Source organism: Rhinatrema bivittatum, chromosome 19 (assembly GCF_901001135.1).
Source record: "Rhinatrema bivittatum chromosome 19, aRhiBiv1.1, whole genome shotgun sequence".
Lineage (NCBI taxonomy): Eukaryota > Metazoa > Chordata > Amphibia > Gymnophiona > Rhinatrematidae > Rhinatrema > Rhinatrema bivittatum.
In genome coordinates this window covers 45,119,526-45,140,935 of record NC_042633.1, presented here as the reverse complement: position 1 = coordinate 45,140,935, position 21,410 = coordinate 45,119,526, and the positions used below count along the sequence as shown (strand labels likewise).

Sequence of the window (21,410 nt, the reverse complement as noted above, 5' to 3'; positions counted from 1 at the left end):
ATCATATGCCCCCTCAGCCATCTCTGCTTCAAGCTGAACAGCCCTAACCTCTTCAGCCTTTCCTCATAGGGGAGCTATTCCATCCCCTTTATCATTTTGGTTGCCCTTCTCTGTACCTTCTCCATCGCAACTATATCTTTTTTGAGATGCGGCGACCAGAATTGTACACAGTATTCAAGGTGCGGTGTCACCATGGAGTGAGACAGAGGCATTATGAAATTTTCCGTTTTATTAACCATTCCCTTCCTAATAATTCCTAACATTCTGTTTGCTTTTTTGACCGCTGCAGCACACTGAGCCGACGATTTTAAAGTATTATCCACTATGACGCCTAGATCTCTTTCTTGAGTGGTAGCTCCTAATTTGGAACCTAACATCGTGTAACTACAGCAAGGGTTATTTTTCCCTATATGCATCACCTTGCACTTGTCCACATTAAATTTCATCTGCCATTTGGATGCCCAATCTTCCAGTCTTGCAAGGTCCTCCTGTGATGTATCACAGTCTGCTTGTGATTTAACTACTCTGAATAATTTTGTATCATCCACAAATTTGATAACCTCACTCATCGTATTCCTTTCCAGATCATATATATATATATATATATATATATATATATATATATATATATATATATATTAAAAAGCACCGGTCCAAGTATAGATCCCTGAGGCACTCCACTGTTTACCCTTTTCCACTGACCTTTTAATCCTACACTCTGTTTCCTGTCTTTTAACCAGTTTGTAATCCACGAAAGGACATCGCCTCCTATCCCATGACTTTTTAGTTTTCGTAGAAGCCTCTCATGAGGGACTTTGTCAAACGCCTTCTGAAAATCCTTGAATACAGCACAGACAGCTGAAGGGCAGATTTTCATCAGAGCCCCATGGACTCAGGACCAATGGGTTTATGCTCCCTGCCAGTAGATGGAGTCAGGTTTCAAAGTTGATGTCACCCTATCCATACCCCTGCAGTGACCTTAGCCCTTCAGTATTCTCTTCAAAAGCCACTGTAGATATACTATTGATAAAAAACTTGATTAAAAAATTAAACAGATAACCATAACTGTGCTGAACCAAACATAAACACTGAACCCCAATAAGATTATAGATGCCCTGATCCAGGGACTGGACGATGGATTACCCAAAAGGTACAGCGATCCCCATAGGTACGTCGACTATCTGCTGGAGACGGAAAGATACTGGAGGGCTGAGGTCACTGCAGGAGAGTATCTAAGGTGACATCAGCTTTGAAACCTGACTCCATCTCCATCTGCTGACAGGGGAGCATAAAACCATTGGTCCTGAGTCCATCTGGCCACATGCTAGGAAAGCAAACAAATTTAAGTAATAATGCAGAAAAGGGGGACAATAGGTCACTCAAGTGAGAAGGCTGGTTTTAGGTACAAGAAAGGGGGAGATTAGGTAATTGTAGGCGAGAGGACTGTCTTTTGGTAAGGAAAGGGACAGGGTCAATCACTGGGTGGGAGAGTGCAGTCATTCCCAAGAGAACTGGTTTTGGATAAGGGAATGGGGAGAGTAGATGACTGGGTGAGAGAGCTGGTTTTGGGTAAGGGAATGGGGAGAGTAGAAGAGAAGGTGAGAGAGCTGGTTTTGGGTAAGGGAATGGGGAGAGTAGAAGAGTAGGTGAGAGAGCTGGTTTTGGGTACAGGGAATGGGGAGAGTAGATGACTGGGTGAGAGAGCTGGTTTTGGGTAAGGGAAAGGGGAGAGTAGATGACTGGGTGAGAGAGCTGGTTTTGGGTAAGGGAAAGGGGAGAGTAGATGACTGGGTGAGAGAGCTGGTTTTGGGTAAGGGAATGGGGAGAGTAGATGACTGGGTGAGAGAGCTGGTTTTGGGTAAGGGAAAGGGGAGAGTAGATGACTGGGTGAGAGAGCTGGTTTTGGGTAAGGGGAAAGGGGAGAGTAGATGATTGGGTGAGAGAGCTGGTTTTGGGTACAGGGAATGGGGAGAGTAGAAGAGAAGGTGAGAGAGCTGGTTTTGGGTAAGGGAAAGGGGAGATTAGATGATTGGGTGAGAGAGCTGGTTTTGGGTAAGGGAATGGGGAGAGTAGAAGAGTAGGTGAGAGAGCTGGTTTTGGGTACAGGGATGGGGGAGAGTAGATGACTGGGTGAGAGAGCTGGTTTTGGGTAAGGGAAAGGGGAGAGTAGATGACTGGGTGAGAGAGCTGGTTTTGGGTAAGGGAAAGGGGAGAGTAGATGACTGGGTGAGAGAGCTCGTTTTGGGTAAGGGAATGGGGAGAATAGATGACTGGGTGAGAGAGCTGGTTTTGGGTACAGGGAAAGGGGAGAGTAGATGACTGGGTGAGAGCTGGTTTTGGGTAAGGGAAAGGGGAGAGTAGATGATTGGGTGAGAGAGCTGGTTTTGGGTAAGGGAATGGGGAGAGTAGAAGAGTAGGTGAGAGAGCTGGTTTTGGGTACAGGGAATGGGGAGAGTAGATGACTGGGTGAGAGAGCTGGTTTTGGGTAAGGGAAAGGGGAGAGTAGATGACTGGGTGAGAGAGCTGGTTTTGGGTAAGGGAAAGGGGAGAGTAGATGATTGGGTGAGAGAGCTGGTTTTGGGTACAGGGAATGGGGAGAGTAGAAGAGAAGGTGAGAGAGCTGGTTTTGGGTAAGGGAAAGGGGAGAGTAGATGATTGGGTGAGAGAGCTGGTTTTGGGTAAGGGAATGGGGAGAGTAGAAGAGTAGGTGAGAGAGCTGGTTTTGGATAAGGGAATGGGGAGAGTAGAAGAGTAGGTGAGAGAGCTGGTTTTGGATAAGGGAATGGGGAGAGTAGAAGAGTAGGTGAGAGAGCTGGTTTTGGGTAAGGGAAAGGGGAGAGTAGATGATTGGGTGAGAGAGCTGGTTTTGGGTACAGGGATGGGGGAGAGTAGATGAGTAGGTGAGAGAGCTGGTTTTGGATAAGGGAATGGGGAGAGTAGAAGAGAAGGCGAGAGAGCTGGTTTTGGGTACAGGGATGGGGGAGAGTAGATGAGTAGGTGAGAGAGCTGGTTTTGGGTACAGGGAATGGGGAGAGTAGAAGAGAAGGCGAGAGAGCTGGTTTTGGGTACAGGGATGGGGGAGAGTAGATGAGTAGGTGAGAGAGCTGGTTTTGGATAAGGGAATGGGGAGAGTAGATGAGTAGCTGAGAGAGCTGGTTTTGGGTACAGGGATGGGGGAGAAAGTCACACCCAGAGGGAGAGCACATGGACAGAGGCCTGAAAGCAAATTCAGGGTTAGTACTAGCAAGTGCTTCAGGGTCAGAGTAAAGCACAAGTTGGCTGAAACTTTCCAGGCTTTGGAAAAGCCACAAGGAGAAAAATCAAGCCAGAAGCAGAGAAACACAAAATGCGCACGAGCCAAGCAAGGAAAAGCCTCGCAGATGAGAGAGGAGCCAGCTTACCTCAGTTGCTTGGCGTAACACTGCTCAATCTCCGTCCGGTCCCTCACAAACTTCACATACTTCTCCACCAGCTCCAGCCCCCACTGGGTGTGGCGCTCAACGGTGTCGAACTGATCCTATAACGAAAGAAAAGGATGAGGAGGCTGAGTGGATTTAACCTGGCTTCAGTCATGTCACGGTCCCTCGGCTACTTTCTAAGCTCCACGGAGCAGGGACTGCCTCTTCTGAGTGCTACAGAAACGAGAAACTAACATCCAGTCCATGAATATTCTCCCGTCAGCAGCCTTCCTCCTGGACTTTACTAGTGGGGAATGTTCCTGTCGCTGCTCCCGCAGTCAGACAGTCTGTGTGTCAGGTTTAACATCACTGTTCCTAGCTACGTAATTACAGAGACGCATCAGACAGTCCCTGCTACACAGAGCTTAAAATCTAGACAAGACAGACAGAAAAGGCAACTAAGCATGAACGAAAGTTTCAGATTTAAAGATGTTTTATGGTGGTGGGGAACTAAACTGGTGAAAGAGATCACTGTACCTACCTTGGTAAAAGTGCAAGATTTCAGGCCCCTACCCCACTAACAGCAGGATGGGTAATGAGGGGCAGTGGATAATTCCCAACCAGCTGAGGCACATTATTAGTGCGGTGCAGACAATATTCAAAAAGCCTAAATCATTATGTGGCCAAGAATAGGCTGCTATGAGAGCTAACAAGCTCCCAATGGAGAAAGCTTCCTAAATATTAAAGAAAAAACATGAGAGAGGGACCTTATGAGCACCTACAGTGAGAGCGACTGTTTCTCAGGTTTAATACTGCATAGTATTCCTGTCTCAGCTCCTGCAGTGAGTGTGAGTGTGTGTCTGTCTTTCTGAGGTTTAATACTGCAGTATGTTCACATCTCTGCTCCTGCAGCATGATTCTGAGTGTGTGTGTGTGTGTCTGAGGTTTAATACTGCAGTATGTTCACATCTCTGCTCCTGCAGCATGATTCTGAGTGTGTGTCTGTGTTTCTGAGGTTTAATACTGCAGTATGTTCACGTCTCTGCTCCTGCAGCATGATTCTGAGTGTGTGTCTGTGTTTCTGAGGTTTAATACTGCAGTATGTTCACGTCTCTGCTCCTGCAGCATGATTCTGAGTAAGGTTTGTCTTTTTGCGGATGACACTAAGATCTGCAACAGAGTGGACACGCCGGAAGGAGTGGAGAGAATGAGACGGGATCTAAGGAAACTGGAAGAGTGGTCGAAGATATGGCAGCTGAGATTCAATGCCAAGAAGTGCAAAGTCATGCATATGGGGAGTGGAAATCCGAATGAACTGTACTCGATGGGGGGGGAAAGGCTGATGTGCACGGAGCAGGAGAGGGACCTTGGGGTGATAGTGTCTAATGATGTGAAGACAGCAAAACAATGCGACAAGGCGATAGCAAAAGCCAGAAGAATGCTGGGCTGCATAGAGAGAGGAATATCAAGTAAGAAAAGGGAAGTGATTATTCCCTTGTACAGGTCCTTGGTGAGGCCTCACCTGGAGTACTGTGTTCAGTTCTGGAGACCGTATCTACAAAAAGACAAAGACAAGATGGAAGCGGTACAGAGAAGGGCGACCAGGAAGGTGGAGGATCTTCATAGGATGACGTACGAGGAGAGATTGAAGAATCTAAATATGTACACCCTGGAGGAGAGGAGGAGCAGAGGTGATATGATACAGACTTTCAGATACTTGAAAGGTTTTAATGATCCAAAAACAACGACAAACCTCTTCCGTAGGAAAATAATCAGCAGAACCAGGGGTCATGATTTGAGGCTCCAGGGAGGAAGATTCAGAACCAATGTCAGGAAGTATTTCTTCACGGAGAGGGTGGTGGATGCCTGGAATGCCCTTCCGGAGGAAGTGGTGAAGACCAGAACTGTGAAAGACTTCAAAGGGGCGTGGGATAAACACTGCGGATCCATAAAGTCAAGAGGCCGCCAATGAAGAGTGGGTGACTCGCCAGAATGACGGCTACTGCCTGGAGACAATACCCTTAGTCAATAAACATACACATGGTTACTGTGACTCCAACATCACTCTAAGCTTCAACAGCAAGAGGTAATGGAAAAAAGGATTTGCACTCACAAAGAGGGGAGTAGCTGGCTTGTTACGGCGGTTACTACCCCAAACCAAATATGCCTGATACTTCACTTTCAATGCATATACAGCATAGCTCTCTGCTTCAATGACAGGGGAGAAGAATAACTGATACTTCACACATCCAGCAGAGCTCTCTGCTACAACGGCAAGGGAGAAGAAAAAGGGTTCGCACTCAAAACGCGGGGAGTAGCTGGCTTGTTACGGCGGTTACTACCCCAAACCAAATGTGCCTGATACTTCACTTTCCATGCATATCCAGCATGGTTCTCTGCTGCATCGGCATGGGAGAAAGACTGATACATCACGCATTTCCAGCATAGCTCTCTGCTTCAACGGCAGGGGAAAAAAAATTAACAAACAACAAACAACGGCAGGGGGAAAAATAAAACAAAAACAAAAAAACTGATGCTTCACGCATATCCTGCATAGCTTCAACAACAGGGGTGAAGAAAAAAAGGATTCGCAATCACAAAGCGAGGAGTAGCTGGCTTGTTACGGCGGTTACTACCCCAAACCAAATGTGCCTGATACTTCACTTTCAATGCATATCCAGCATGGCTCTCTGCTTCTACAGCAGGGGAGAAGTAAAAAAAAAAAAAAAAAACCAACAAGAGCTGTACAACATAGTCTAGGTAAAACAAATAAGCATGGGTGTAGCTTGCTTATCGCGGCAGTTACTGCCCCTACTACCCCTAACTAATCAAGCTAGATATTTCACTTGCATGCAGGTCCATCACTGCTCTCTACATTAATGGTGGGGGTGGAAGGGGAATAGAACAAGGAGCTAAGAGTAACAGATAAGAATGAGAGAAAAAATGTGTGAGGCTTGCTGGGCAGACTGGATGGGCCATTCGGTCTTCTTCTGCCGTCATTTCTATGTTTCTATGTTTCTATGTATGTTAATCTCTCAGCACCTGCAGCATGATTCTTTGTGTGTGTCTGTGTTTCTGAGGTTTAATACTGGGGTATGTTCATGTCTCTGCTCCTGCATCATGATTCTGTGTATGTGTCTGTCTTTTGGAGGTTTAATACTGCAGTATGTTCACATCTCTGCTCCTGTAGCAAGATTCTGTGTGTGTGTCTGTGTTTCTAAAGTTTAATACTGCAGTATGTTCACGTCTCTGCTCCTGCAGCATGATTCTGTGTGTGTGACTGTGTTTCTGAGGTTTAATACTGGGGTATGTTCATGTCTCTGCTCCTGCAGCATGATTCTGTGTGTGTGTGTCCGTCTTTCGGAGGTTTAATACTGCACTATGTTCATGTCTCTGCTCCTGCAGCATGATTCTGTGTGTGTGTGTGTGTGTGTGTGTGTGTGTGTGTGTGTGTGTGTGTGTCTCTCTAAAGTTTAATACTGCAGTATGTTCACATCTCTGCTCCTGCAGCATGATTCTGTGTGTGTGTGTCTTTCTGAGATTTAATACTGGGGTATGTTCATGTCTCTGCTCCTGCAGCTTGATTCTGTGTGTGTGTCTGTGTTTCTGAGGTTTAATACTGGGGTATGTTCACGTCTCTGCTCCTGCAGCATGATTCTGTGTGTGTGTCTTTCTTTCTGAGGTTTAATACTGGGGTATGTTCACATCTCTGCTCCTGTAGCAAGATTATCTCGGAGCAGTAATTTCATTTCAATCTTGCAGTTTTAGCGCTTTAAGCTTCACTGCTGGCATTGTAAAACATTATTTTGTTGTATTTGATGAGAAACAGATGCAAAAGGAAGCATCGTCTCTGGGGCCTCTGTCATCATCCAGATTTTTGGGTGAGTCACAAAAATATACAAAACAGAATGGACGAATACCAAGCAAGGAAAACCTCAGTCCAGTCTTGTTCCTATGCAGGGCAGAGCCCTTCAGTTGGAAAGCAGAGAAGTTATGCTGGGGAATAGAAGCACAGGTAGAGTCCACAGCTCCAGAGACCCATCTTCTGCTCCTACAATCCCTTTCAGTAATCCCTCAGGACCAGAGCACGAACACTCACTCTCACTGTCCTAGCACAGAGCACTGAAAGGGCAGTGACCCATCTTCTGTCCTACAAACCCTTTCAGTAACCCCCTCAGATCAGGGAATGAACACTCACTCTCACTGTCCTAGCACAGAGCACTGAAAGGGCAGTGACCCATCTTCTGTCCTACAAACCCTTTCAGTAACCCCTCAGATCAGGGCATGAACACTCACTCTCACTGTCCTAGCACAGAGGACTGAAAGAGCAGTGACCCATCTTCTGCTCCTACAATCCCTTTCAGTAATCCCTCAGGACCAGAGCACGAACACTCACTCTCACTGTCCTAGCACAGAGCACTGAAAGGGCAGTGACCCATCTTCTGCTCCTACAAACCCTTTCAGTAATCCCTCAGGACCAGAGCACGAACACTCACTCTCACTGTCCTAGCACAGAGCACTGAAAGGGCAGTGACCCATCTTCTGCTCCTACAAACCCTTTCAGTAACCCCTCAGGACCAGAGCATGAACACTCACTCTCACTGTCCTAGCACAGAGCACTGAAAGGGCAGTGACCCATCTTCTGTCCTACAAACCCTTTCAGTAACCCCTCAGATCAGGGCATGAACACTCACTCTCACTGTCCTAGCACAGAGCACTGAAAGGGCAGTGACCCATCTTCTGCTCCTACAAACCCTTTCAGTAACCCCCTCAGATCAGGGAATGAACACTCACTCTCACTGTCCTAGCACAGAGCACTGAAAGGGCAGTGACCCATCGTCTGTCCTACAAACCCTTTCAGTAACCCCTCAGATCAGGGCATGAACACTCACTCTCAGTGTCCTAGCACAGAGCACTGAAAGGGCAGTGACCCATCTTCTGTCCTACAAACCCTTTCAGTAACCCCTCAGATCAGGGCATGAACACTCATTCTCACTGTCCTAGCACAGAGCACTGAAAGGGCAGTGACCCATCTTCTGCTCCTACAAACCCTTTCAGTAACCCCCTCAGATCAGGGAATGAACACTCACTCTCACTGTCCTAGCACAGAGCACTGAAAGGGCAGTGACCCATCGTCTGTCCTACAAACCCTTTCAGTAACCCCCTCAGATCAGGGAATGAACACTCACTCTCACTGTCCTAGCACAGAGCACTGAAAAGGCAGTGACCCATCTTCTGTCCTACAAACCCTTTCAGTAACCCCCTCAGATCAGGGCATGAACACTCACTCTCACTGTCCAAGCACAGAGGACTGAAAAAGCAGTGACCCATCTTCTGCTCCTACAATCCCTTTCAGTAACCCCCTCAGACCAGGGCATGAACACTCACTCTCACTGTCCGAGCACAGAGCACTGAAAGGGCAGTGACCCATCTTCTGTCCTACAAACCCTTTCAGTAACCCCCTCATACCAGGGCATGAACACTCACTCTCACTGTCCTAGCACAGAGCACTGAAAGGGCAGTGACCCATCTTCTGCTCCTACAAACCCTTTCAGTAACCCCCTCAGATCAGGGCATGAACACTCACTCTCACTGTCCTAGCACAGAGGACTGAAAAAGCAGTGACCCATCTTCTGCTCCTACATTCCCTTTCAGTAACCCCTCAGACCAGGGCATGAACACTCACTCTCACTGTCCTAGCACAGAGCACTGAAAGGGCAGTGACCCATCTTCTGCTCCTACAAACCCTTTCAGTAACCCCTCAGACCAGGGCATGAACACTCACTCTCACTGTCCTAGCACAGAGCACTGAAAGGGCAGTGACCCATCTTCTGCTCCTATAAACCCTTTCAGTAACCCCCTCAGATCAGGGCATGAACACTCACTCTCACTGTCCGAGCACAGAGCACTGAAAGGGCAGTGACCCATCTTCTGTCCTACAAACCCTTTCAGTAACCCCCTCATACCAGGGCATGAACACTCACTCTCACTGTCCTAGCACAGAGGACTGAAAGGGCAGTGACTCATCTTCTGCTCCTACAATCCCTTTCAGTGACCCCTCAGATCAGGGCATGAACACTCACTCTCACTGTCCTAGCACAGAGGACTGAAAGGGCAGTGACCCATCGTCTGTCCTACAAACCCTTTCAGTAACCCCCTCAGATCAGGGCATGAACACTCACTCTCACTGTCCTAGCACAGAGGACTTGAAAGGGCAGTGACCCATCTTCTGTCCTACAAACCCTTTCAGTAACCCCCTCAGACCAGGGCATGAACACTCACTCTCACTGTCCTAGCACAGAGCACTGAAAGGGCAGTGACCCATCTTCTGCTCCTACAAACCCTTTCAGTAACCCCTCAGACCAGGGCATGAACACTCACTCTCACTGTCCTAGCACAGAGGACTGAAAGGGCAGTGACCCATCGTCTGTCCTACAAACCCTTTCAGTAACCCCCTCAGATCAGGGCATGAACACTCACTCTCACTGTCCTAGCACAGAGGACTGAAAGGGCAGTGACCCATCTTCTGCTCCTACAAACCCTTTCAGTAACCCCTCAGACCAGGGCATGAACACTCACTCTCACTGTCCTAGCACAGAGGACTGAAAGGGCAGTGACCCATCTTCTGCTCCTACAAACCCTTTCAGTAACCCCTCAGACCAGGGCATGAACACTCACTCTCACTGTCCTAGCACAGAGCACTGAAAGGGCAGTGACCCATCTTCTGCTCCTACAAACCCTTTCAGTAACCCCCTCAGATCAGGGCATGAACACTCACTCTCACTGTCCTAGCACAGAGCACTGAAAGGGCAGTGACCCATCTTCTGCTCCTACAAACCCTTTCAGTAACCCCCTCAGACCAGGGCATGAACACTCACTCTCACTGTCCTAGCACAGAGGACTGAAAGGGCAGTGACCCATCGTCTGTCCTACAAACCCTTTCAGTAACCCCCTCAGACCAGGGCATGAACACTCACTCTCACTGTCCTAGCACAGAGCACTGAAAGGGCAGTGACCCATCTTCTGCTCCTACAAACCCTTTCAGTAACCCCCTCAGACCAGGGCATGAACACTCACTCTCACTGTCCTAGCACAGAGGACTGAAAGGGCAGTGACCCATCGTCTGTCCTACAATCCCTTTCAGTAACCCCTCAGACCAGGGCATGAACACTCACTCTCACTGTCCTAGCACAGAGGACTGAAAAAGCGGTGACCCATCGTCTGTCCTACAAACCCTTTCAGTAACCCCTCAGACCAGGGCATGAACACTCACTCTCACTGTCCTAGCACAGAGCACTGAAAGGGCAGTGACCCATCTTCTGTCCTACAAACCCTTTCAGTAACCCCTCAGACCAGGGCATGAACACTCACTCTCACTGTCCTAGCACAGAGGACTGAAAAAGCGGTGACCCATCGTCTGTCCTACAAACCCTTTCAGTAACCCCCTCAGATCAGGGCATGAACACTCAATCTCACTGTCCTAGCACAGAGGACTGAAAGGGAATCCAGCAATGGCAGATGAGACTCGTGTGGCAATTCAACCATCTTGTTCTAGACAGAAGAGTCCATACAGCCCTGTAGAGGGTGCGAGAAGATACACAGGGAAGATGCTAGGGGGAGGACAAGAGAGAGAGGACTTCAGCACCCAGAGAGGACAACTTAAGCTCCCAGCTCTGGACCTATTTAAAGTGCTTTACCCCTTCTGAATTGTTCGTTAAGTGAACGGCAATCTCATCTCTGCCTGAGCCCTAACATGGCAGCAGCGGATCCCGAGGAGAAAGGTGAAAATCCTATACCCAACCGAGTCTCAGATTACATGAGCCGATTTAGCAAGTTTTATCACAGAGTTTAAACCTAAAATCCAAGCCATAAAGTCAGAATTTTCCAATTTTCATAATAACTATCAGTCTGCCCAGCAGTTTCATTTGTCTTGAATTTCTTGGTTGTGGACACTTTGCCTCTCCTGAGGGGTAGAATTGAACTGAATCCCCTGAAAGTGGTCTCTGCGGTAGGCTCAGGAGCGCACACGACAGGGTGCTTGTCAGGGAAAAGGCGTGCATGGATATCAGACTCAGGGGAGAGAGTTCCTCTCTGCATCCAGGTTAAACAGAACAACTATAAAGATATTTACAGATAACACCTGACAGAAAGCAAGTTAGCTGAGATTTGTAGGGTTCCCGTGCTCTGTGCTGGAGGGGTGTGGGCAGTCTCCTAGTGTCCTGGAAATTAGTTAATAACAGGAATGTGAGAATTACATGGCACTCGTTTACCTGTGAATATGCTGCTGGGATACATAGGGACCTCGCTTGGTAAGAAGAGAGCTATTATTTCCCACCTGTTAGTGGCTGCGCCATTGTGGGGTTTGTAAGAAGGGAAGGGACTGAATAAGGTCTAGGAGACTCCGATTATGGAAAATCTTACATACGAGAAGCGGGGCCCTTCTCAGAGCACGGCTGGAACCGTCAGCTGTATAGAGCTTGCCTCCTTACCCTAAGGTGGCTCACATGAGCCGTTCATGGGGCGAGGTCATGGGATTAAATCTCTGCCAGGACTTGCTCTCCAAGATTCAGAGGTTCGTGCACTTGTCTTAGAACACGGAAGGCAGGTTTTGGCACGCGTGACTTGTTTGTCTGCTCAAAGCCCGGATTTATAAGGCAGCGGGTACGGATGGACATTTACACCTGCACGGGAGAGGCTATAAATGTTCACACGTACTTTTATGCACAGACTCCTGATTTTGGAAAGCACACGCAAAAAGGCTTTCCCTGCCCCCAGGATCGTAATCACTTCTGTGCCTTCCTGTACCCTTTCAATCCCCGGGGTAGTTTTCACAAGGCTTGTACACGCGTGTAAAGTGTATTACATGCATAAGCACTTCTCAAAACGGAGTCCAGTCTGCAACCCTTTCAAAGCAATAAAGTGTGAAAAATTAAGCACAGTAAAGACCCAGATAACTCTGACAGCCGAGTATCTGCCACCAGACCTGAGGGTGAAGCTCCGGGAGCAGGATCCCAGGGAGGGGGCTAGAACAGGCTGCGGTCTGGGCAGCAGCTGTAGGAGAATAAACCCTTTCCTGTCCGGACCAGAATTCTTGCATAGGTAATGTCAGCTCTCCCACCGTCTCTGCCATTCAGGCCTATGCAGAGAGGCACATCCCTGGTGTTTTGGGACAAGGGCAATCACTCATTTCTGTAGTGCAAGAGTTGGCATTTGTGTGAAACTGGACAAGTGCTGAGGAATGCATGACCCAGCTTTTCGGGAAAAGTAAAGCTGCATTTTGGCAGACCCCGGGAGTGGGAGAATATTAAGAGTCAATGCACGGCAGCGGGTGTAAAACTTCTCAAAGTGCTACAGATTTTCTTACAGGTTTCCCTGCGAATGCAGTTCCTCCTCGTGCTCGCTCTGGGCTTGGTTTATTTCAAGCCTCTTCTGTGCTCCCTGGCCTGCCCTTCCCCTGAAGAACCCCGTGCTGGAGGGGTAGCCTAGGGATCTCTCCCCTCTCTCCCTTCATGACGGTTATAATGATGGAAGCAGCTGGGCACCGGTCACTGCACAGGCACCAAGAACTGAGCATCCTGGTGACGAGTCAGTGCTGTAGGATGTGGCAGCGTGCCCGAGTGCCCAGCCATCAGGACATATCCGAGGCAGGCAGCACGCCACCAGCACAGTGAAATCATAACACACGAGCTGTAGGAAATGCCCCCGGGGTGCAGGGTGACAGGGAACGGAAGGGTTAACAGCCCGTGCAGCTGAGGTTCTTTGCAGAATGTGGAGAATGCAGCAGACCTGGTTCTGCCAGTCTGAACGGCACCGGCTGGGGCAGCCAAAGCCCCAGCTTGCCTCTGCTCTCCCCTCTGTTAACTCGTATATCAGGGAGCCTCTGCCAGCTCCGCAGTGAACACGTAAATCGGCTCCGGATGGTTTTCCTGCTCCCCCTCCCCATAAAGCAAGGTGTGGGGAATGAGGGCCAAGTGCAGGCAAACCTGCCATGCAAGTCTAGTGTGGAGCGCCTCCTACAGGCCAAGCAGCAGCAGCTCTGCTGCCTTCCCTCCTCCCTCGCCCTGCCTATGGCCAGCCCCGGGCTCCCTACTCTCAGCTCTTCCCTTTCACCTCAGCTCCTTTGCATAATTCGCATCATCTCTTCTAAGGCCTTATTTACCATCTGCAGCTTCATTTAAATCCTGCTTGAATAGGTTTAGCACAAAAATGCAGCAGATAATAGCAGAGGAAGCCAAGGCCAGAGCCCGCCAGTCGCAGACCAGAAACGGGGGCCTGAGAACAGCAAACTCCTGCCTCCCCCAGGGAGCTGAGGGATCGGCGTGCAGGGCCCCGAATTATCCAGCAAGGGGAGAGAGATGCGAGCATCAAGCATCACCTCCAACTGCAGACGCTTCCCAACCTGCATTTAAGAGCAGATTCAGGAGTTTCTTCTGTGTGTGTGTGTGGGTAGTGGGGAGGGGATAAGATTTGCCACACATCTGATCTTTCTTCCCACTTCCTGCCTGTGTTTATTCCTGCCCAGCAAGCAGAGGGGCAGCAGGAAGCACAGCCTGAAGGATAGACATGGCACCCCCCTTCCCAGATCTACACCCACCCAGCCCTATGGAAACTGATTCTGCACACAGAACATCTGTCAGGAGGAGGGGAGGGGAAGCACAGCTGTATGCAGCTGTATACAGGGACCCGATTCTCAAAGCTGGGTGTCCTGCTGAGCCCAAGCATGTACTTGGACAACGGGGGCTGTGCAACTCGGAGCAAGGGCCTTGCACACCAAGGCTCACAGGGGCATAGGGAACATCCTGCAGGCATCCTCTCCAGGAGTGGCAGAATCACAAACAGCAGCATTTCAGGAAGCCTGGGTAAGCACAGAGGATCCTTAGCTGTGAGGGGTAAAGCCTGGGATAAGCACAGAGGATCCTTAGCTGTGAGGGAGTGAGAGGTAAAGCCTGGGATAAGCACAGAGGATCCTTAGCTGTGAGGGAGTGAGGGGTAAAGCCTGGGATAAGCACAGAGGATCCTTAGCTGTGAGGGAGTGAGGGGTAAAGCCTGGGATAAGCACAGAGGATCCTTAGCTGTGAGGGAGTGAGAGGTAAAGCCTGGGATAAGCACAGAGGATCCTTAGCTGTGAGGGAGTGAGGGGTAAAGCCTGGGATAAGCACAGAGGATCCTTAGCTGTGAGGGAGTGAGAGGTAAAGCCTGGGATAAGCACAGAGGATCCTTAGCTGTGGGGGAGTGAGAGGTAAAGCCTGGGATAAGCACAGAGGATCCTTAGCTGTGAGGGAGAGAGGGGTAAAGCCTGGGATAAGCACAGAGGATCCTTAGCTGTGGGGGAGTGAGGGGTAAAGCCTGGGATAAGCACAGAGGATCCTTAGCTGTGAGGGAGTGAGAGGTAAAGCCTGGGATAAGCACAGAGGATCCTTAGCTGTGAGGGAGTGAGAGGTAAAGCCTGGGATAAGCACAGAGGATCCTTAGCTGTGAGGGAGTGAGAGGTAAAGCCTGGGATAAGCACAGAGGATCCTTAGCTGTGGGGGAGTGAGGGGTAAAGCCTGGGATAAGCACAGAGGATCCTTAGCTGTGAGGGAGTGAGGGGTAAAGCCTGGGATAAGCACAGAGGATCCTTAGCTGTGGGGGAGTGAGAGGTAAAGCCTGGGATAAGCACAGAGGATCCTTAGCTGTGGGGGAGAGAGGGGTAAAGCCTGGGATAAGCACAGAGGATCCTTAGCTGTGGGGGAGAGAGGGGTAAAGCCTGGGATAAGCACAGAGGATCCTTAGCTGTGGGGGAGAGAGGGGTAAAGCCTGGGATAAGCACAGAGGATCCTTAGCTGTGGGGGAGTGAGGGGTAAAGCCTGGGATAAGCATAGAGGATCCTTAGCTGTGAGGGAGTGAGGGGTAAAGCCTGGGATAAGCACAGAGGATCCTTAGCTGTGGGGGAGTGAGGGGTAAAGCCTGGGATAAGCACAGAGGATCCTTAACTGTGAGGGAGTGAGGGGTAAAGCCTGGGATAAGCACAGAGGATCCTTAGCTGTGAGGGAGTGAGGGGTAAAGCCTGGGAAAAGCACAGAGGATCCTTAGCTGTGGGGGAGTGAGGGGTAAAGCCTGGGATAAGCACAGAGGATCCTTAGCTGTGAGGGAGTGAAAGGTAAAGCCTGGGATAAGCACAGAGGATCCTTAGCTGTGAGGGAGTGAGGGGTAAAGCCTGGGATAAGCACAGAGGATCCTTAGCTGTGAGGGAGTGAGGGGTAAAGCCTGGGATAAGCACAGAGGATCCTTAGCTGTGAGGGAGTGAGAGGTAAAGCCTGGGATAAGCACAGAGTATCCTTAGCTGTGAGGGAGTGAGAGGTAAAGCCTGGGATAAGCACAGAGGATCCTTAGCTGTGAGGGAGTGAGGGGTAAAGCCTGGGATAAGCACAGAGGATCCTTAGCTGTGGGGGAGTGAGGGGTAAAGCCTGGGATAAGCACAGAGGATCCTTAGCTGTGAGGGGTAAAGCCTGGGATAAGCACAGAGGATCCTTAACTGTGAGGGGTAAAGCCTGGGATAAGCACAGAGGATCCTTAGCTGTGGGGGAGTGAGAGGTAAAGCCTGGGATAAGCACAGAGGATCCTTAGCTGTGAGGGAGTGAGGGGTAAAGCCTGGGATAAGCACAGAGGATCCTTAGCTGTGAGGGGTAAAGCCTGGGATAAGCACAGAGGATCCTTAGCTGTGGGGGAGTGAGAGGTAAAGCCTGGGATAAGCACAGAGGATCCTTAGCTGTGAGGGAGTGAGAGGTAAAGCCTGGGATAAGCACAGAGGATCCTTAGCTGTGAGGGAGTGAGGGGTAAAGCCTGGGATAAGCACAGAGGATCCTTAGCTGTGAGAGGTAAAGCCTGGGATAAGCACAGAGGATCCTTAGCTGTGAGAGGTAAAGCCTGGGATAAGCACAGAGGATCCTTAGCTGTGGGGGAGTGAGGGGTAAAGCCTGGGATAAGCACAGAGGATCCTTAGCTGTGAGGGAGTGAGGGGTAAAGCCTGGGATAAGCACAGAGGATCCTTAACTGTGAGGGGTAAAGCCTGGGATAAGCACAGAGGATCCTTAGCTGTGGGGGAGTGAGAGGTAAAGCCTGGGATAAGCACAGAGGATCCTTAGCTGTGAGGGAGTGAGGGGTAAAGCCTGGGATAAGCACAGAGGATCCTTAGCTGTGAGAGGTAAAGCCTGGGATAAGCACAGAGGATCCTTAGCTGTGAGAGGTAAAGCCTGGGATAAGCACAGAGGATCCTTAGCTGTGGGGGAGTGAGGGGTAAAGCCTGGGATAAGCACAGAGGATCCTTAGCTGTGAGGGAGTGAGGGGTAAAGCCTGGGATAAGCACAGAGGATCCTTAGCTGTGGGGGGAGTGAGGGGTAAAGCCTGGGATAAGCACAGAGGATCCTTAGCTGTGGGGGAGTGAGGGATAAAGCCTGGGATAAGCACAGAGGATCCTTAGCTGTGAGGGAGTGAGAGGTAAAGCCTGGGATAAGCACAGAGGATCCTTAGCTGTGAGGGAGTGAGAGGTAAAGCCTGGGATAAGCACAGAGGATCCTTAGCTGTGAGGGAGTGAGAGGTAAAGGCTGGGATAAGCACAGAGGATCCTTAGCTGTGAGGGAGTGAGAGGTAAAGGCTGGGATAAGCACAGAGGATCCTTAGCTGTGAGGGAGTGAGAGGTAAAGCCTGGGATAAGCACAGAGGATCCTTAGCTGGGGGGGGAGTGAGGGTAAGGTTGGGATAAGCACAGAGGATCCTTAGCTGGGGGGGAGTGAGAGGTAAAGCTTGGGGTAAGCACAGAGGATCCTTAGCTGGGGGGGAGTGAGGGTAAGGTTGGGATAAGCACAGAGGATCCTTAGCTGGGGGGGAGTGAGAGGTAAAGCCTGGGGTAAGCACAGAGGATCCTTAGCTGGGGGGGAGTGAGGGTAAAGCTTGGGATAAGCACAGAGGATCCTTAGCTGTGGGGGGAGTGAGAGGTAAAACCTGGGGTAAGCACAGAGGATCCTTAGCTGTGGGGGCAGTGAGAGGTAAAACCTGGGGTAAGCACAGAGGATCCTTAGCTGTGAGGGAGTGAGAGGTAAAGCCTGGGATAAGCACAGAGGATCCTTAGCTGTGAGGGAGTGAGGGTAAAGCTTGGGATAAGCTGTGGGAGGGAGTGAGGATAAGCACAGAGGATCCTTAGCTGTGGGGGCAGTGAGAGGTAAAACCTGGGGTAAGCACAGAGGATCCTTAGCTGTGAGGGAGTGAGGGGTAAAGCCTGGGATAAGCACAGAGGGTCCTTAGCTGTGAGAGAGTGAGGGGTAAAGCCTGGGATAAGCACAGAGGATCCTTAGCTGTGGGGGAGTGAGGGATAAAGCCTGGGATAAGCACAGAGGATCCTTAGCTGTGGGGGAGTGAGGGATAAAGCCTGGGATAATCTATGGGAGGGAGTGAGGATAAGCACAGAGTTATACTAGGTTTTGTGTCCAGCAGCAGGAAGTAAATTTGCTCGAGTAGATGGCCCTTGGTATCCTCATCATTGACAATGTTTCTGTGAATAAATTCTTCATACGCATGCTATATCCCGATTTATATATTTGAATTCTTTATACATGGCTATAAGCTCACCCTCCACAGATGATTTCACAGGCTCCGCATACACGTTTACATAATTTGTAATTAATACACAAAAATTTCACACTATTTATTGTTCATGTTATATGGCGATAACAGTCTCCCAGTTTATTTGTTTCAAGTTATATACTCCTTGTTCTATGTAACTGCATTCTTACATGCATGTTAATGTTAAAATGTAAACCAAATTGATTTGTAACTCTGCTACATGAATTTCGGTATATAAAAATGCTAAATAAATAAATAAATTTATAGATGGCCACAGTCCCGTCCTCAAGGACTCCTACAACATCTACCCACCCTGTCCCTGCTGCCCTCACCCTCCTGCTGCCCTCCCCTAACCCCACTGCGGAGGATGGTGGGGCCACTTCCTGCTGTGACCTCGCTTGATGCTCACCCTGTCCCTGCTTCACTCCTGCTGCTGCCCTCACCCTCCTGCTGCCCTCCCCTAACCCCACTGCCGAGGGTGGTGGGGCCACTTCCTGCTGTGACCTCGCTTGATGCCCACCCTGTCCCTGCTGCCCTCACCCTCCTGCTGCCCTCCCCTAACCCCACTGCCGAGGGTGGTGGTGCCACTTCCTGCTGTGACCTCGCTGGATGCTCACCCTGTCCCTGCTGCCCTCACCCTCCTGCTGCCCTCCCCTAACCCCACTGCCGAGGGTGGTGGTGCCACTTCCTGCTGTGATCTCGCTTGATGCTCACCCTGTCCCTGCTGCCCTCACCCTCCTGCTGCCCTCCCCTAACCCCACTGCCGAGGATGGTGGGGCCACTTCCTGCTGTGACCTCGCTTGATGCTCACCCTGTCCCTGCTGCCCTCACCCTCCTGCTGCCCTCCCCTAACCCCACTGCCAAGGATGGTGGTGCCACTTCCTGCTGTGACCTCGCTTGATGCTCACCCTGTCCCTGCTGCCCTCACCCTCCTGCTGCCCTCCCCTAACCCCACTGCCGAGGATGGTGGGGCCACTTCCTGCTGTGACCTCGCTTGATGCTCACCCTGTCCCTGCTTCTGCCCTCACCCTCCTGCTGCCCTCCCCTAACCCCACTGCTGAGGATGGTGGTGCCACTTCCTGCTGTGACCTCGCTTGATGCTCACCCTGTCCCTGCTTCACTCCTGCTGCTGCCCTCACCCTCCTGCTGCCCTCCCCTAACCCCACTGCCGAGGGTGGTGGTGCCACTTCCTGCTGTGACCTCGCTGGATGCTCACCCTGTCCCTGCTGCCCTCACCCTCCTGCTGCCCTCCCCTAACCCCACTGCAGAGGGTGGTGGTGCCACTTCCTGCTGTGATCTCGCTTGATGCTCACCCTGTCCCTGCTGCCCTCACCCTCCTGCTGCCCTCCCCTAACCCCACTGCTGAGGATGGTGGGGCCACTTCCTGCTGTGACCTCGCTGGATGCTCACCCTGTCCCTGCTGCCCTCACCCTCCTGCTGCCCTCCCCTAACCCCACTGCAGAGGGTGGTGGTGCCACTTCCTGCTGTGATCTCGCTTGATGCTCACCCTGTCCCTGCTGCCCTCACCCTCCTGCTGCCCTCCCCTAACCCCACTGCTGAGGATGGTGGTGCCACTTCCTGCTGTGACCTCGCTGGATGCTCACCCTGTCCCTGCTGCCCTCACCCTCCTGCTGCCCTCCCCACTTCCTGCTGTGACCTTGCTTGATGCTCACCCTGTCCCTGCTTCACTCCTGCTGCGGTGTCTGTTGTGGCTGCTTCCTGCTGCTCATCCATCCCTGCGCCACTCCTGCTGGTGGAGTTAATGCCATCACTTCCTAACCTGATCTCTCTTTTGCTGCCCATCCAGTTCCAGCTCCGCTTACGCTACTGCACGTGGTAGGGCCACTCCCTGTCACTCTCTCTCTCATCTGTTGCCCACCCTATCCCTGCTCCACTCGTGCTGTCATCTCCCCTCCACCACTCCCCACCTCTCTTCTTTCCTCCCAGGCAACTCTTTCCCATCACTTCTCAGAAACATGAGCAACACCACCTCCTCCCTTCTCTCTGTATCAGGAAACTCCTCCCCCCCCCTGCATCCTGAGCAAGATCATTTCTACCCTTCCCTCCTTACCTCCCCAATTCCAGGCTTTCCCCAGCATCCGAGCAAGACCAGCTCTCCACTTCCTTCCCTCCCAGGTGCCTGCCCCTCTCTGCCCCAGAGCATCCAGAACAAACTAAGCTCTCCCCTCCCTCCTTCCCAGGCTTCTCCTCCACTGCCTCACACCATCCCGACCATCACTGTGTTCCCTTCCCAGATGCCAAGGCAACTCTTCTCCCCCAGTATTCCTTCAGCATCTCCTCTGCCCTCCCAGGCAACTGCACTCCCCCGCACCTCTCTCCAGCATCCTGGGCAACACCACCTCTCCCATCCCAGGGTCCCAAGCAACTCCATCCTCACTCCGCTCCCCAGCATCCTGGGTAACCCCCAATAATATTCCTCCAGCTACCTCCATTTCTCCCCTCCCAGGATCACGGGCAACTCCCTCTCAGGCCTTTCTCCTCCTCCCCGAGAATCAGCCCCAGCCTCCTAGGCGGTATCGTCTCTTCCAGCCCCAGGCTGCTCCCTCCCCAAACTTCTTCCTCCTACATCCTATGGGAAGCCACCTGTCCCCACCCAGTGTCCTGGACACCTCCCCCTCTACCTATCCCCATCATTCCAGGTAGCACTAACTCTCCCCTCCCAGAAAACTCCCTCTCATGCTTTTCTCTCCCCACTCCCCAGGATCTTGGGCAGCACCCCCTCTCCCACATCCAATGCAACCTCCTAGGTCCCAGACACCACCCCCAGTATCTGGAGCAACTCCGCCTCTCTTCTCCCCGACGGTCCCAGGCAGCTCCCTTCCTCCACTCCCCCAGTCAACTACATCTTCTCTCCCCCACAGTCCCTGCCAGCTCCGTCTCCCCTCCCTCCACGCACCCCCCTATCCCCCCGGGCACTGAGCCTTCGCAGACGGGATCGGGCAGAGACTTACCCAGAGCTCGGAGCCCCAGTCCATGGCGGCGTTGCGGACTCAGGACGGAAGCGGAGGCGAGGGCAAAGCGGCCGGGAAGGGAGAGGAATGCGGCCGGGAAGGGAGAGGACACGCCCACAGGGGAAGCCGCGCCCACCGCGGCAGGAGACACGCCCAAAGGGGAGGGAAGCCGCGCCCTCCGCGGCAGGAGACACGCCCACAGTGGGGAAGCCGCGCCCTCCGCGGCAGGAGACACGCCCACAGTGGGGAAGCCGCGCCCTCCGCAGCAAGAGACACGCCCACAGTGGGGAAGCCGCGCCCACCGCAGCAAGAGACACTTTTCAAGAACCCCGCCCTCCTCAGTGTGAAAAGCGCCCTGGGCCTCCCACGAGGTCCCGCCCATCGGGGGAAAAACCACACCCTCCTCTGGAAGCCCCGCCCACTCTTTTAAGAAGCCGTCCCG

The 21,410-nt window shown here is 51.4% G+C and overlaps 1 protein-coding gene across 4 annotated transcripts in view; it reads right to left on the bottom strand.

Annotated features, from left to right (window-relative positions):
* LOC115080591 (cdc42-interacting protein 4-like) overlaps positions 1-21,097 on the bottom strand; it is a 44,839-nt gene extending 23,742 nt beyond the window's left edge. For 3 of the 4 annotated variants that reach the window (XR_003853603.1, XM_029584845.1, XM_029584847.1), the window contains exons 1-2: positions 5,152-5,207; positions 3,402-3,517 (exon numbers count right to left, since the gene is read on the bottom strand). Coding sequence is in view for 3 of the 4 variants with exons in the window: in XM_029584845.1 (XP_029440705.1) it covers positions 3,402-3,517; positions 5,152-5,190 (155 nt within the window). In the remaining variant the exon portion in view is untranslated. Of the gene's footprint in view, positions 1-3,401; positions 3,518-5,151; positions 5,208-20,968 lie in introns of those variants that run through there. The other variant, XM_029584846.1, reaches the window with a different exon arrangement.
* Between the last annotated feature and the right edge of the window lie 313 nt (positions 21,098-21,410).